At 41.3% G+C, this 14434-nt stretch overlaps 1 protein-coding gene across 2 annotated transcripts in view; it reads right to left on the reverse strand.

Moving 5' to 3' along the window:
- NOTCH2 (notch receptor 2) overlaps nucleotides 1–14045 on the reverse strand; it is a 178549-nt gene extending 164504 nt beyond the window's left edge. For both annotated transcript variants that reach the window (XM_057720791.1, XM_057720799.1), the window contains exon 1: nucleotides 13830–14045. In XM_057720791.1, the coding sequence (XP_057576774.1) occupies nucleotides 13830–13902 (73 nt within the window). In that variant the 5' untranslated portion in view covers nucleotides 13903–14045. The remainder of the gene's footprint in view (nucleotides 1–13829) is intronic.
- Between the last annotated feature and the right edge of the window lie 389 nt (nucleotides 14046–14434).

The following is a 14434-nucleotide window of genomic DNA, read 5'->3' on the forward strand; positions in this document are numbered from 1 at the left end:
AACAAGAGCTTGGATTCTGGCCCCAACTTTGACCTAGCTCTGGGCCCTCTACCTCTGGCCAGTCACTTCCCCTCTTTGGGCTTTGCTTTCCTCATCTGTAAAACAAGGAGGGACTTGATCCGTGGGTCCCAGCCTGAGATCCCAAAATCTCCAGGAGCCCCTAAAGTTGTAATAACAGATCATGAGGTATTTCTATGATTTCAAAGAGATAGCCCATTAAGTGCTATGAGGTTAATTAAAACACCAAATACATGGTGACACCAGACAGCACATGACGATGTTTATCATATCGTAGGAAAGGAGGGAACAACAGTGTTGGACCTGACACTGTCCTCAAAGCTACATCTTAGAAAAAAATCACAGTTTCTGCACTAAACATAGTACAACCACAAATGTCTGGTTAATAAATAAGGCGGAAATGATTTAACACCTATCAATACAATTTGTATACTAGACAAATTCTCCAAATTGGAATTACACCCTATTAAGGGAACAGACTCAAATATAATACCCCTAAAAAATGTACAGGTTTACGGCAAACCAGTGACCTACATGCTGCAAATGTGAAGCTCCTATTTCTCATCAAGGATCTGAATCACATCCATTTTTGATTAAAGAAAAGTGAAAGCAACAAAAAGCCAGTCTACACTGCAACATAAAATTACACCACCAACAATAACTACTATTTATTGCACTATTTACTATGTGCCAGGCATGGCACTATGAATGTAACACTTATTAATTTATTTACTCCTCATAACAACCCTAGCAATTACATGTTACTAGTACCTTCATTTTATAAGTAATGAAATTGAGGCATACAGTGCTTAAGAAACAGGGACACAGGGCTAGTGAGTTAAGAGCCAGACTTTTAAGTATCCCCACCCTTTCTCCCTCTAAGCTGACAACTCCCTCTCAAAACACAAACAGAAACGGGAAATGTCCCAAAGCAGAGCCCTTGTGAGTTGGGCCATTGCTCTTGAGAGCAGGCTTCTGAAGAGCTCATAGGTGTGGCCCACTCTGGTTTAAAGACACCCTTAATGGGAACTCCCCTCCTCTCAACCCAAATTCAACTTGCTTGTCCTGATGACAGAAATCAATGGAGAGAAGCCCAGGCCATTAGTCAACCGAAATCAATCCATTTACTCAGAAGATACAAATGATTCCTAACAGCTGACTCCTACCTTCAGAGAACATATACGTATGATTAAACACATGCATTTTCAGTGTGCTTAGAATGAGTAAGGGTTATGCAGACCAATCAATCAATCTACCCCAACTCTGCTACTTACTAATTGCATTATCCTGAGCATGTTACAGGTCTCAGTTTCCCCTACTCCCCATCTCAAAGGGTTGTTGTGAGGGGCAACTGTATGAATGTACACAAAGCACCATGGCTGCCTGCAGAGGTCCTAGAGCCCGAGGTCTGAATCCTGGCTCCCTCCCTGACTAACCACATGATTGGCCCCAACACCCAAAGCTATGAATCTAAGCTCCTATTTCCTTACCTGTAATATAGCTAAGTACTGTGTACCCCAAAGAACAGCCAAGTGAATTAAATGAGGAAATATATGTAAAGCCCCTAGGAGAATGACTGACACATAGTAAGAATTAAACAATTTTTTTAAAAAAGCTGAGGTTTTAAAAGTCAAACCACAAGTTTAAGTCCCAGCTCTGTCACTTATTATCTAGGGCTAGACAATGGTATACAAGCCAACTAACCCCTCAGAGGCTCAGTTTCAACCAAGGTTTTGTGAAGATTAAAGGAGGCAATTGTGTAAGAGTATTCTGTAAACTCTGCATTGCTATGTAAATGTTAGGGTTGTTTTATGTTTTATGTTAATTGTATTGAATGGTCCTTTCAAATACTACCTTCATTTTTTAAAATGGAAAAATTGAGGCAGAGAAATTTTAAGCCATAGAGGGAAGGCTGATAATTCCAAAAGTAGAATGGAGAAAAGGATTGGGCCAAAATAAATTCAGATCATGACAAAGCAGAAAAGTAATAAGCCTTCAAGAAGAAAGAGGAGAATAAATACCCATTTACCATTAGCAACTTCACCTCCTGATACTCTCAGTGCACAGTCTAGGTGTAAGAATTCTCTACTTTCCTCCCAGAAACAATATTAGACTTCAGGGTGAGAAAGCTTCACTATGAAACCTCTTTTCCCATCTGTAAGTTAATTTTGTGGATGGGATAGAGTAACAAAGACGAGGGGACACACACTGGAATCTCACTCGAGCATTCTCTTAACCACACCTTAAAAAAAGAAAACACAAAGCTGCAATGCTTCAGAAAGGTTTCCTTCTTTGGTTGGTCAGAAATGTCCTTGTTCCCCAGGTCTCCTCATGCTAACTATGGTAATAGCTGGCAAACAACCAGCCCAGTAAATTCCAGTGATACTTAAGAAAGCATTCATATTGCCTGAAATTACTCTGAATCAAACACTTAAAGACCTGCAGAGCTGCCACACAGAGCAGTTCAGCTGGAACTCTTATGTCAAAAGCAGCAGGGTGCCTTAAGAACATACAAGCTTGAAAAAAAAAAAGCAATCTACTCTTCTTTATTGCAACATTCTTCAGCAACAACACTGATCTCCTACCCACTGTGCACACAGCACTACACAGGGCAGTGGGAGGCTGGAGGGAGAAATCTAAGAAACAGGTGGTGTTTGCGGGGTGCCAAAACAACAGGTTGATTCAGTCAGTTGTCCCACAACTAATCAACTGGTGAACTGAGAGGGGAAGGAATCTTAGTCATCCTGTTGGCTGCACAGACTGACTGGCCAGAGCACTGCACAATTATCAATTAGGTCAAAATGTCAGACTTATTAGTGCATATCAGCCCTGCCTTTCAGGGATGTTACACACTTTCAAGATCCTGGATATCTAAGAAGACAAGACAGAAGCAGGTTACCCTCCACTCACCCAAAATCACACATCTGGTTCCAGAATACATTGGGTTTTTTCCCAGTATCTTTTTATAAGGTATTAAAGTAAATATGCATTTTCTGAGCATATACAACTGATGCTTGTTGATTTATGATACCGTAAAATTAGAATTTTAAAGTAATTACAGAAAATACCAGTTAACAAATACATAGAAAATTGACCAAGCTCATTAGAAATCAAAGGATTTTTTAAAACTATCAAATAAATCATTTTTGATATCAATATAGGTAACAATTTAATATTATGTATTTTAACTTGTCCATACATGTTTTGACACATTTAAGATAGAGATAATACCTTTAATATTTAAAGAAATATTTCAAATCAGTAACCAAAAACTAAATACTTGATGAATAAAAGATACAATTTGCCAAAATAAATAAAAAGAAAAGGCAATACAAATTGGCCACTGACCACATGAACAACATTCAACATCACTGTAATCAGAGAGACCAATTAAGATGACATAGCATTTACCACTTATCAAATTAGTAAAGAATTGTAAAAATAAAAACTAGTGTTGATAATGGTTGGAAACACTGATAATCTTATAATCTGCTGATAGAAGAGTAACTTGGTAAAACTATATGCAAGGAAATTTGACACTGTGTATCAAAAGCCACACAAAGGTCCACACTCTGATACAATAACTTGACTTCTTGAAATTTATGTTAAGAAAATAAATATTCCTACCAAGATTTACATATAATAATGTTCATCACAGCATTATTTATAATTATGAAAGCTAGAAACTAAGACTAGATTTCAGTTTAAATAAAATATAATAAATAGCACCTTCAGCAAGAACAGTATGCAGCCTTTAAAACTATGTTCTTAAAAAATATCTATACACAGGAAGTATATTCAATATCTTGTAATAAACTATAATGGAAAAGAATCTAAAAAAGAATACATATATTCTTTATGAATCACTTTGTTGTACACCAGAAACGAACACACCATTCTAAATCAACTATACTGCAATAAAAAGAAAGAAAAAGAAAGAAAAATAAAATAAAGAAAAAAATGTATATGGGAAAATGTTCACAATATTTTAAAGTGGTGCAGAAGTACATATAAAACTGCAATATGTTAAAATCCTAATTACAGTAAGAGACAGAAAAAATGTATGAAATGTAATAAAATATTAGTTGTGGGTTTTGATTGTAGGTGATGGGATTATTGGAGATTTAAATTTTCTCTTATGTTTTTCTGTCTAAAAAAATCCTCTTTCCCAATTTTTAAAAATCACTCTCTTTGACATAGTAATTTCTCTTCTGGAAATCTAGCTTAATGGAAAAATCCTAAAGAGGGAAATTTTTGTATAAAAAAGATCAGTGTCATTTACACAGGGGAAAAAAAAATAGAGCCAAGTATGCAACCAAAACAAAGGAGAAATCACCAAAGAAAGGGAGAACAGAAAACTGTATATACATTATGAATCTACCATTTTTAAAACTAAGAGTAGATAAAAAGACCAAATGATGTACACCAAAATATTAACAGTGGTATGACCGTGGATTTTTCTTACACTTTTCTTGACTTCTCAAGGTCCTAAACTACTTTTAAATGTAATTACTTTTAAAATAACCACCCCCCCCCCAAAAAAAATCTTGTAAAGGTGCCAGAGAAAATCAACAAAGTATAAACATGAGTTAATTACATGTAAACATAAGGAATTCTGTTGCTATGTAAACCTACCTTAAAATGTTATGTTTTGTTAGTTTCTGCTGTACAACAAAGTGAATCAGCTGTATGTATACATATACTCCAAAAAAAAAAAAAAGATACTATCAGTGCTTATCTCTAGGAACTGGGATTATGAATAACCTTTAAACTCATTTTTTAAACTATAAAAGTATACATGCTCATTTATAAAAATTTGGAAAATGCAGAAAAGTCTGGAAAGAAAAGTAAAAATCACCTGTAATCTCAAAAGCAAAAGTTACAATGTCTGTTTTCAGTTAAATCCATTTTCCTTAAATCTCTTAGAAAGTTTATGTCACAGGAGCCATGACATATTGTTACTTACTTTACATGGTAACATAATATCCAAAACTTGCATGATTTACAGATTGTTTTTTCTCTAATTATCCTCATAAAGATTAGAAAGAGCTTTAAATGTTGTAATAAAGTAAATATCCTTCATGATTGCAATTTTAAAAGATCTAGCCAATAAATAAAGGCATATTCTCGGCAAAGAAAACATAGTAAAAAGTAATAATCAAAATATACACATCCTCAAACTTCAATGAGCCTCAACACTCTCTAGACAAACAAAAGCATGTGAAAGCAGAGAATTGAAGTTCCTTTGCAGCTTACTACATTTACCATTTAGAGAAGTTAACAAATCAGCACTATCTAGTTTTCTGACTACTCATATTCAGAAACTCAACAGAACATATTAATGCATAAATAGTACTCAATTATTCTTATTTGATTGTTAGATAAGTATGCCAACAGAGTAACCTCTCCCTGTTAAGTACTAGTTAAAACAGGCTATTGAATCTTTGAGGCTTTAAGCCTCGCAGAATCTCCTCACAAAAGAGAGATGAGAGTAAAAAGAGATGAAAAAGAAGCAAACAACAATTTAAAAATGCACCTGCCTCTGAACAAGTTAGTATACTTTAGAAAGTAACCACAGTTTCTTGTACAACACTTTAGTCAGCAAGCAAAACTGTATTTTAAAGGGATACTATTTGTTAAAAGACAACATATTATTAGGAAGACAATGTCTGACTCTAATCAAAATATAATCATCATGTTTTCCTTACTCACAAAATACACACACGCTTTCTTCATATGAATAAATATATGAGGGTGGGAACACTACTCTTAACCCAGAAACAGGTTCTGCAATGCCCACAGATCCAACCTGTCTTTGTGAGATGACGAGTCCCTCTTGGCATGATGTTCGGCTGAGACATTCAAAGAACCACAGTCACTGCCAATATCCTGCAGAAGAAACTGACTTGAAGACCAGAAACTGCCCTAGAGGCCTCTGGGGAAGATGCTTCAGTCCAACGGGAAGAGAGACACAGGCCCCTCCTGCCTGACCGGGAGATCAAGGGCACCACAGCTAGACCACGGTAAATGGCCTGCAGTTCAAGAATGGCAAGAGTCAGTAAAATGACCCCCGCCAGAGTTTGCTCAATCAACTAGTAAAGCCCAAACTTTGAGGAGCTGGTAGGACAGGGTTTTGCCAAGACAAGCACAAGAGGGTGAGGGAGATGTTAGCATGATTAATCAATGCCACCTACGGCACCAACTCAGGGAGTGTCCGCACTGCACCTCAGTCATTGCCTGATTGTGACAAGAAGTTCCTTCAGCTACTGCCACTGAGAACTGGATCTTCCAAAGGAGATACTTCCACCTTAACTTGTCCTAGGTCAGGCTGGGCGTCCAAGACTGAGAACACAGCCCTGTCTCTCGCCACAAACCCACTAACAGACATAATAGACACCACAACATGTGCCAAATTTATATTTACACCCCCATCACACAAAGGGGTCTTTGTCTTTTCCCCAAGTCAAGTTTTGATACTTATAAATTTCAACAGAGAAAGAGGAGAACAGCAGACAAGCCCAGTGGGGTGAGCTGGGGGTCACTGTTCCCTGATGGTCCTAGAGTTTACTCCCCCAGACCCTACAGCTCTTACTCACCCTGACTACAGGAAACTGCTCTCAGAGAGTGTAGATAAGTTACTAAACAACTGTACTTCATGTTCCTAATTGTGTGTGCTCATCTGTCTTGTCTCCCTGATGATGTCAGCTCCTTGGGGGCAGGGCTTTATCTTCCATTTGGTCAATGATTCCCACACAGCTAGGAAAGTAGAATACCCTGTACTCCCTACCACATGATGTTAAGGGAAACACACAAATTAAGGATGACAACACACCACAATCCTCCCTAACACACCACTAAGACAGCAGAGCTACACAGATAATAAATCTTATAGCCAATAGCTAGGGCTAGAGTATTACATAGAAACATATATTTACATATAAATAAATTAATACAATAACTGCTTTGCTTTACTCACTCCTAGCTGTGGCTTTTGAAACCCCCTCCCCCTTTTCCTGGCTTTACTATTCTTTTCAAAGTCACAATGTATTTTCTGCCACACAGCTGGTACTCCCCTCAAAAACGAGAGGAGGAAAGAAAGAACAGACCCACAGCCAACTTCCTACCACTGCCAACGAACACTTGCTGTTTGTCCCATCCAGAGGCCATGAGCATATCCTTTTAGATCTGAAGCCACTTCCTTCTTCCTATCAAGAACAGCAAGACCAAGTGCCTTTGTCAGAAGGGCACTCCTGGGCCCCTTCTTGCAGACTGTTCAGTTCTGCTCAAGAGGTCCTCCATTCCTCCTTTATTCTCCCTTATTCCATTCGCTGCAGCAGCCCAGACACCCCAAAAGCAGGAATGCCTGAAATAAGTGACCTTTATATCTTTTTTCACTAATATATCTGAGGGAAATTCTTGACTGCAGATATGTGTTCATGGGTTAACAAAACAGATATCCTCAAAGACAACATCATTCACAAGGGCTGAGGACAGAATTCTTTAATGGACACCAAAAAGACTGTGGAACTTTTATGTAATCTGGCATCTCAGGTAACATCCTGATGGAGGAATAAGGAGGCTTCCACCAAAGTCATACATGACACACACATGGCAGTCCTAAGACTTTGGATACATAGCAAAAACAAAACTTTTTTTGTTACAACAAGACAACTTTACTAGCCTTATGGGGATAGCAGAGCAGCTCCCCTCTCCCTAGTGAGCTAGGCATTCAGTAAGAAGCAGGCACTTTCAAGAGGGAAAAAAATGATCACAGGACCCAGTCAAAGCAACACCTCTAGCACTATCAAAGAATAAACAAACAAACAAAAAGAAAACAAAAAGCTCTTGGCTTCCCTAGATTCGCTCTGCAGCAATTTCAAAACTTCCCTAGGATAAAAATTACCCGGCTATTTCTTAAATATACAAATCCCCAGACACTACTCCAGACTCAATGAATCAGAATCTCCAGGAGACCCCAGGTATTCTTACTATAAGAGAGGTTAAGGCAACACTGCTCAACAAATGCTTCCCTTCCATCAGTGCCCACCTGGGCAGGGAGGTATAAAACACATAGGGCTAAGATGATTAACCCAAGCAATCACCCCAGATGGGCTCATCTTCATGCTCCTCACTGGACTTAACTCCTTTCACAGAGGGGTGGATGTCAGTTCCGTAAAGGGTATCTTTGCATCCCTGTCACCCACAAAAGGCTCAGGACTCTTTGAGACAAATTCCTGAGAAGATGCCAACAGGTGCAAGTCATAGGAGGCACATTACAGCTGAATATAAGAAGATCTCTCTAAGAATTACAGCTGTCCAAATCTAGACTCATGTTCCTCAGGAGGCAGGGAGCTATCACAAGAGGTGTTCAAGGAGAAAAAAGGTAGACTACATCTTAACCAGGATGTCATAAGAGGATCTGAATCAGCACGGGACAGATAGAAGGACTAGGTGAACTTTAAAGTTCCTCCCAACACAAGTCAGCAAACAGGAAAATTTCAGCCACCCATTAATTAATAAAAAGAGATAGCACAGAAGTCTGCAGGTGATCTTTTCTGTGATCTTTTCTCTTCAAAGGAGAAAGGAGTTTAAGGACACACCCCTGACCCACCATCGCCTCTCTTCCAGAATGTCCCAAAGCTGGGAAGGACAGAGCAGGAGTCACAGGTGCTAGAACCAGGACATGCTGCCCAGCTGACTCTGCAAGTTGGGCACAGGCCAGAGAAGGGATGTGTGTGACGTGGTCACTGCCCTCAAGGATCAAATTTCATTTTGGAGAGAGTTCACACTCTATGGTTCTCTCAAAAATTTATTTATCATGTCTCACCTTTAGAGTTTTTTGTCAGTTGTGTTTTCAGGGGAACCATCTTGGTGGGAAAAAACAAATATACTTAATGTAAATATCTTCTCAGTCTAGTACAAGTTTGCAATATCCAGCTCACAATGAAAAAAAAAATCATCTAAACAAACTTAGTTAATTCTAAGTTTGAGATTGACATGTACATACCACTGTATTTAAAACAGATAACCAACAAAGACCTACTGTATAGCACAGGGAACTGGGCTCAATATTCTATAATAACCTAAATGACAAAAGCATCTGAAAAAGAAAAGATACTTGTGTGGGTATAACTGAATCACTCTGCTATACACCCGTAACTAACACACCTTTGTTGATCAACTAAACTCCACTATAAAATTAAAAAAAATTTTTTTTTAATTCTAATTTTAAAAATACTGTATTCCAAGAGTCCTCAAAATGTCCAAGTTACAGTAAGGTGTGGCAACACTGGACAAAATAATAGAAATTGCTGCCACAGTAATAGAGTAACATAGGCAGCAGTAAAAGCAACTCAAGTAAAAGGCAGGGGGTGGATGCCAGCACCTGTGAGGTTAAATTCCTAAGTAAAAGTGACCTTTATGAATTGCAGAAGTGATCAGAAAAAAAAAAAGAAAGAGAAAAGAAACACTACACACACACACACACACACACACACACACAGGGAAATTCAAAACGGCAAGTTTAAATAAAACATCTGCGGAAGGGAAAAATTCGGTTTTTCCCCCAAATGTAAGGTAAGTAATAACTCTTGCAAATACTATTTTTTTAAAAAACTGTCTTGAAGTACCACAGTAGTCCAGAATATGAAAATGACTAAAAGTAATTGTTCAATTAAACAAATATTTATTGAGTGCCAATTAGATGCCAAGGCACCAGGCTAGGTTCAAGGGTAGGGGTGGGGGCATTAGAATAAACACAAATGAAAAGACACAATTCTTTCCTCAAGAGGCACACATTAACAATAAGCACTTGAGGATGTTCTAAGTATTTCTGTGCACATGAGCTCATTTGTACAAGAGATGGAAGTGGTGTGGAGAATGAACAAGGCACTAGACTGAGGACCAGAAGAGAGAGATTCTAGTCTCAACTCTGTAATTGGCTCAGTGGTTACAAAGTGCCTGAGCAAACGGAGGACCAAAGTAGTGCCCCTCCCCCAAGATCACAAGACTAATTAATAACTGACCTGGAGGAGAATTCTGGTCTTCTGGCTCCTAGTCCAGTGATTTTCTCAAAATATAATGCATATGGTAGACCGATAAAGAAAGAAAAGTAGAAGAAAAGAAAACCCTTTGGTTTCAAGTCATTTGCAGAGAAAGGAAAGAAGAGAAGGAGAATAAGGAAAGGGAGGGAGTAAAATAAAAGGTTCAAGTTGTGGCATCCAGATAGACATCAAGAAAGGAAGCACTTAAATAAGAACTGTACACACAGTATAAGGATAATGTAAAATCTCTGATTATATTCTCATTCAAATCATGGCTTAGAATTTTTCACTCTAAAACCATTAAGGGCCAATAGACAAAGTGTCCAAAAACAATATATATGAATGAAGCTTGAAGAAAAAGACATAATAGAGAGGAAAGGGAGGGGGCAGTTCATAATAGTATCATGCAAATATACAAAGCCCTTCTAAAGACACAATGTGGACTCAGGATGCCCAGATGAACAAGAAGAAACAGTATTATATTCTATAGCTTTTATGTTAGCAATTTGAAAAATCATTGGGAGTCAGAGGGTTAACACTGGAATGGCTGATTAAGGTTAGGCTCATTCTGGAAATTATTAAAATTAAAAAGGAAAGACCCCATATACACATCTGAAGGCAGAATAATGAAATATAACTGGGTTCCAACCAAGTTACTGTATCAGAATCACCTGTGAACCTTGAAAAATACAGAATCTCAGACCTACTGTACCAGAATCCCTGGGTGTTGAGACCAAGAAGCACCCCAGCTGATTTTGATGTAGCCAGGATGTGGAGCTTTATTCTATCTCAGTGGGTAGGGTAAGGAAGAAGACCACTAGGAATGGCATCAGAGAGTGGGAACTAGATCAATGCAAATTTTGTGGGCAAAATAGAATTTCTGCGGGTGTGATATTTTTAAAATGTATTGTAAGGCTGGTCTGAAGCATCCAAGCATATCCCACTGAATTTAAACATTTTCTAAAGGTCCTGAAGTCAGCAACTACAGTTCAGGTGAACCAAAAGTTACTCCTCTACACTATAAGAAGCCCACAGAAGAGGCACTAGAGTGGGAATGGCACAGAGAGATGCCAAAAAGATACGGGTAAATATTATTTTAAATCAAAAAATCAGGAAACAGAAAAGAGAGACTAAAAAAAAAAATCACTTTCCTTCATTCCCTTCCCCCCAGAAGAAATAAAATAATACAGAAAGACTACGAGGAAAAAGGAAAAACAGTTTCAGGGTAAATTTTATCTCCATCTGAAAGAAAAAACAATCTGTGATTTTGTTTTACAAGCAAGAGAAGAATTCAACTGAGAAATCATCCAGCAGGGAGCAAAACCAAGGAGTCACTTCCCACTGCAAAGCAAAAGAAAACAAGGAGCAAGGGGTGGTCTTCGATAACTGCTTAGACAATCAGACAGATGGGGTTGACAGTTCCTTGCCTTAGGAACTCAGTGATGTTTAAATTAACAATTGTACTAGCCAAATACAGGAACACTCAAAAGTTTGGAAGGATGTGTTACAATTGCTACCTTGGCAAAACACAATGATGATACATTGCGAAGATTCAAGAAGCTTTCACTACCAGACTATGAAAAGATTCAAGATTTGTACCAAGAAAGAGATTTTTTAATCTCTTCTATTTCCGTGTCGTTTAGCACCTGAAGAACACCTGTCTAAAAATCAAAATATCTAAATCTTATCCTTTGACCTAACACTAACACTCGACCTGTCCACCTAAAAGCTAGCTAGTAAGAGAAATACCTCATCAATGCAGAAGTACAGGTCCTAGAATAAAAGAAGCCCTGTGTGTCAGAGTAATCCTATTTCTGACATCAGTCTTACTATTAAACACTTAATTTAGCAAATTGCTTTGCAAATGTATTTATTATTCTCTCCAACTCTCTAAAGTAAGTGATTGCTTTGGTTCTCTTTCATAAGTGAGGAGTCTACAGACCATGAACATGAAATTATTTACTAAAACAAGCTAATGGCAGACCGAGGATTATAACCCTCAGACTAGCCCACTGTTTATACTCCCCTCTATCCTAAATTTACACTTATACTAAAGCTTTCACTCAAAGAAAAAGGAAAGGCAAAAATACCATCATATGTGTTTTGTTAAATGCTTCGGAAACAAGAGTTTTGTTTCATCATCACACAGCATCCTGGCCCACTTCTGAAATATTTAGGGACCCAGAGGTGTATGGAATTTGAACTTTCCAATTAGGATCTGGTTGGTGTTGAACAACCCAGCACTGTGATAAATAACCTTGACGTCTTCTAAACATCTGTGATTGGCATGTCAACTCTGTTAACAATGAACAAAAAGCAAATTTTTCTGAAGTTCATCATCTTCATAACTTTCTCTGTTGCAAAGAGACCTAGCTCATGTACCAGTTTTTTGTGTTTTTGTTTTTGTTTTGGTAAAGGTAAAAATTTTCCCTCAGATTAGGCTAGGAAAAGAAGAGGCCCCTTTAAGTACAACAAACAACCACAAGCCACCATCCCAATGGAAGCAGAGAGTTCAGAAAAAATAAAACACAGCCCTGCCCTGAAAGGACTTTCTGAATACCTTTTGACTGCCATGGGTTTAATATACATTCTCTTAATTAATCCTATTAGCTGGGTAATTTCATTCCCATTTTATTGGTGAGTTCATACAACAGACCTGGATTTGAACCCGAGATTAAAGAGCAGGACTCCAAAGCCCAGGCTCTTTCCACTAAAGTCTGAAGAAATTTGGAATCTAAGAGTGTGAGTGGGATGGGTAAGATACAATTGGATTTCCTTTCCTTGATCCAACCGTGTTCAGAAAGACTGCTGCAAATACCCAACCATAAAGAAGCTTTCGAAGGCACCACTTTGAATTAACGTATCCACTTTTCCTCACCCGCCCCTGCCCCACCCCCAACCATGCCAAAAGAACAGCCAAAGCTGCTGCCAGGTTGGAGGAGTTGGTGATCGTCACACCACATTCCTGGGGCTGGACACAGACTCTGAAACAGCGCCCGAGCTCTGCGCCTCGGAAAGAATAACAGCAGTGGAGATTTTTAAATCATGTGGCTCGGCGTGCAGCCGCACCAGTTTTCCTACCGCTCCTGCCTCCACCTTTCCGAGACTCGAGCAAAACTTTACACCGGATTCCTGGGGACCGCGGATTCAGAGTGGCAGAGCTCAGGCGCGCCGCAAAAACCCTGTCCGCATCCAAACCAAACCCACCCACTCAGCCTGTGGGCCTCCTCTGACAAAGCGAAGTCTGGCTGTGAAGGTGCAAGCCGGGGCGCCGGGAGGCCCTGCCCCCGCTCCCTCCACGCCAGAATCGGGCATTCCTTCGCTCAGTCCATCCGCGGTGCGCGGCCGGCAAGGCTTGTCTCGGGCAGCCCGCCCTCGGCTCGCCCTCGACCCCCAGGAAACGCGGAGCCAAACAGGCAAAACTGCCCCACTCCCCGAACTCAAGCGCTCCCAGAAAGGGAGTCTCGCAGACCCGCTGGCCGGCCTCTCACTGGCCGAGGAGGCGTGTGTGGGGCCGCGGGCCGAGGGGAGCGGGAGGCGGCGAGAGGCGCGGGGGCGGGGGCGCGCCCAGGGAGGGGGCGCGATGATGTCCACATTTTAGGAACTAAGTGGCCTCACTCCACGCCGGCTGCCGAGCCCGGCCTTGTCGCAGAGCGGAGGACGGAAGGGGGAGGGGGAACGGTCGCCCCAGGTGGCCGGCCGGCCGGGTCGGGCCGGAGGGGCGTGAGCCGGGGAGCGCGGGACAGCACCCCTCGCCCCGATACTCACCACGCGCGGGGGCCGCGCGGCACAGCCACAGCGCCAGCAGCGCCCACAGCGGAGCGGGACGCAGGGCGGGCATCTTCTCGGTCGCCTCCTCCTCCGCCGCCGCCGCCTAGGCAGACCCACATGGGGAGGGGGTCCCGACAGAGGAGCCCCCACTCTCTCCTCCCCTCCTCCCGCGTCTGCCGCTCGCGGCCCCGCGCTGCGCCCCGAAGCTGGGGCTTTTCAGTGCCTCCACTCCGGGTACCCCGAGTCCGCCGTCCCCGGGCCACCGCCTCAGCCGCCGCCCGAAGTTTGGCTGAAACTTTCTTGCGTGTGCAGCGGCCCAGCCTCGTGTGTCCTTCCGCCTCGGCCGCCTCCTCCCACCGCAAACCCCGCCCCGCTGTCGCCGCGGCCCGGCCCCGCCGCCTTCGGCACCCAGGGGTTTCCCGCAGGAAGAAGCGCCGGCCCGGGCTGCTCGCGGAGGGATCTACTATGAGTCCTCAGACACCCCTGCAGCCTCGCCAACCCGCCTCGGCCCCCGGCGCGCCTTAACTCGGTCGGCGCTGGAGCGGCTCTCAGGGCCCGGCTTCTGCCCCAGGGGTGGGTGTTAGGACTCTGAACTTGAATCG

The sequence above is a fragment of the Hippopotamus amphibius genome, chromosome 1, assembly GCF_030028045.1.
Source record: "Hippopotamus amphibius kiboko isolate mHipAmp2 chromosome 1, mHipAmp2.hap2, whole genome shotgun sequence".
Taxonomy (NCBI): domain Eukaryota; kingdom Metazoa; phylum Chordata; class Mammalia; order Artiodactyla; family Hippopotamidae; genus Hippopotamus; species Hippopotamus amphibius.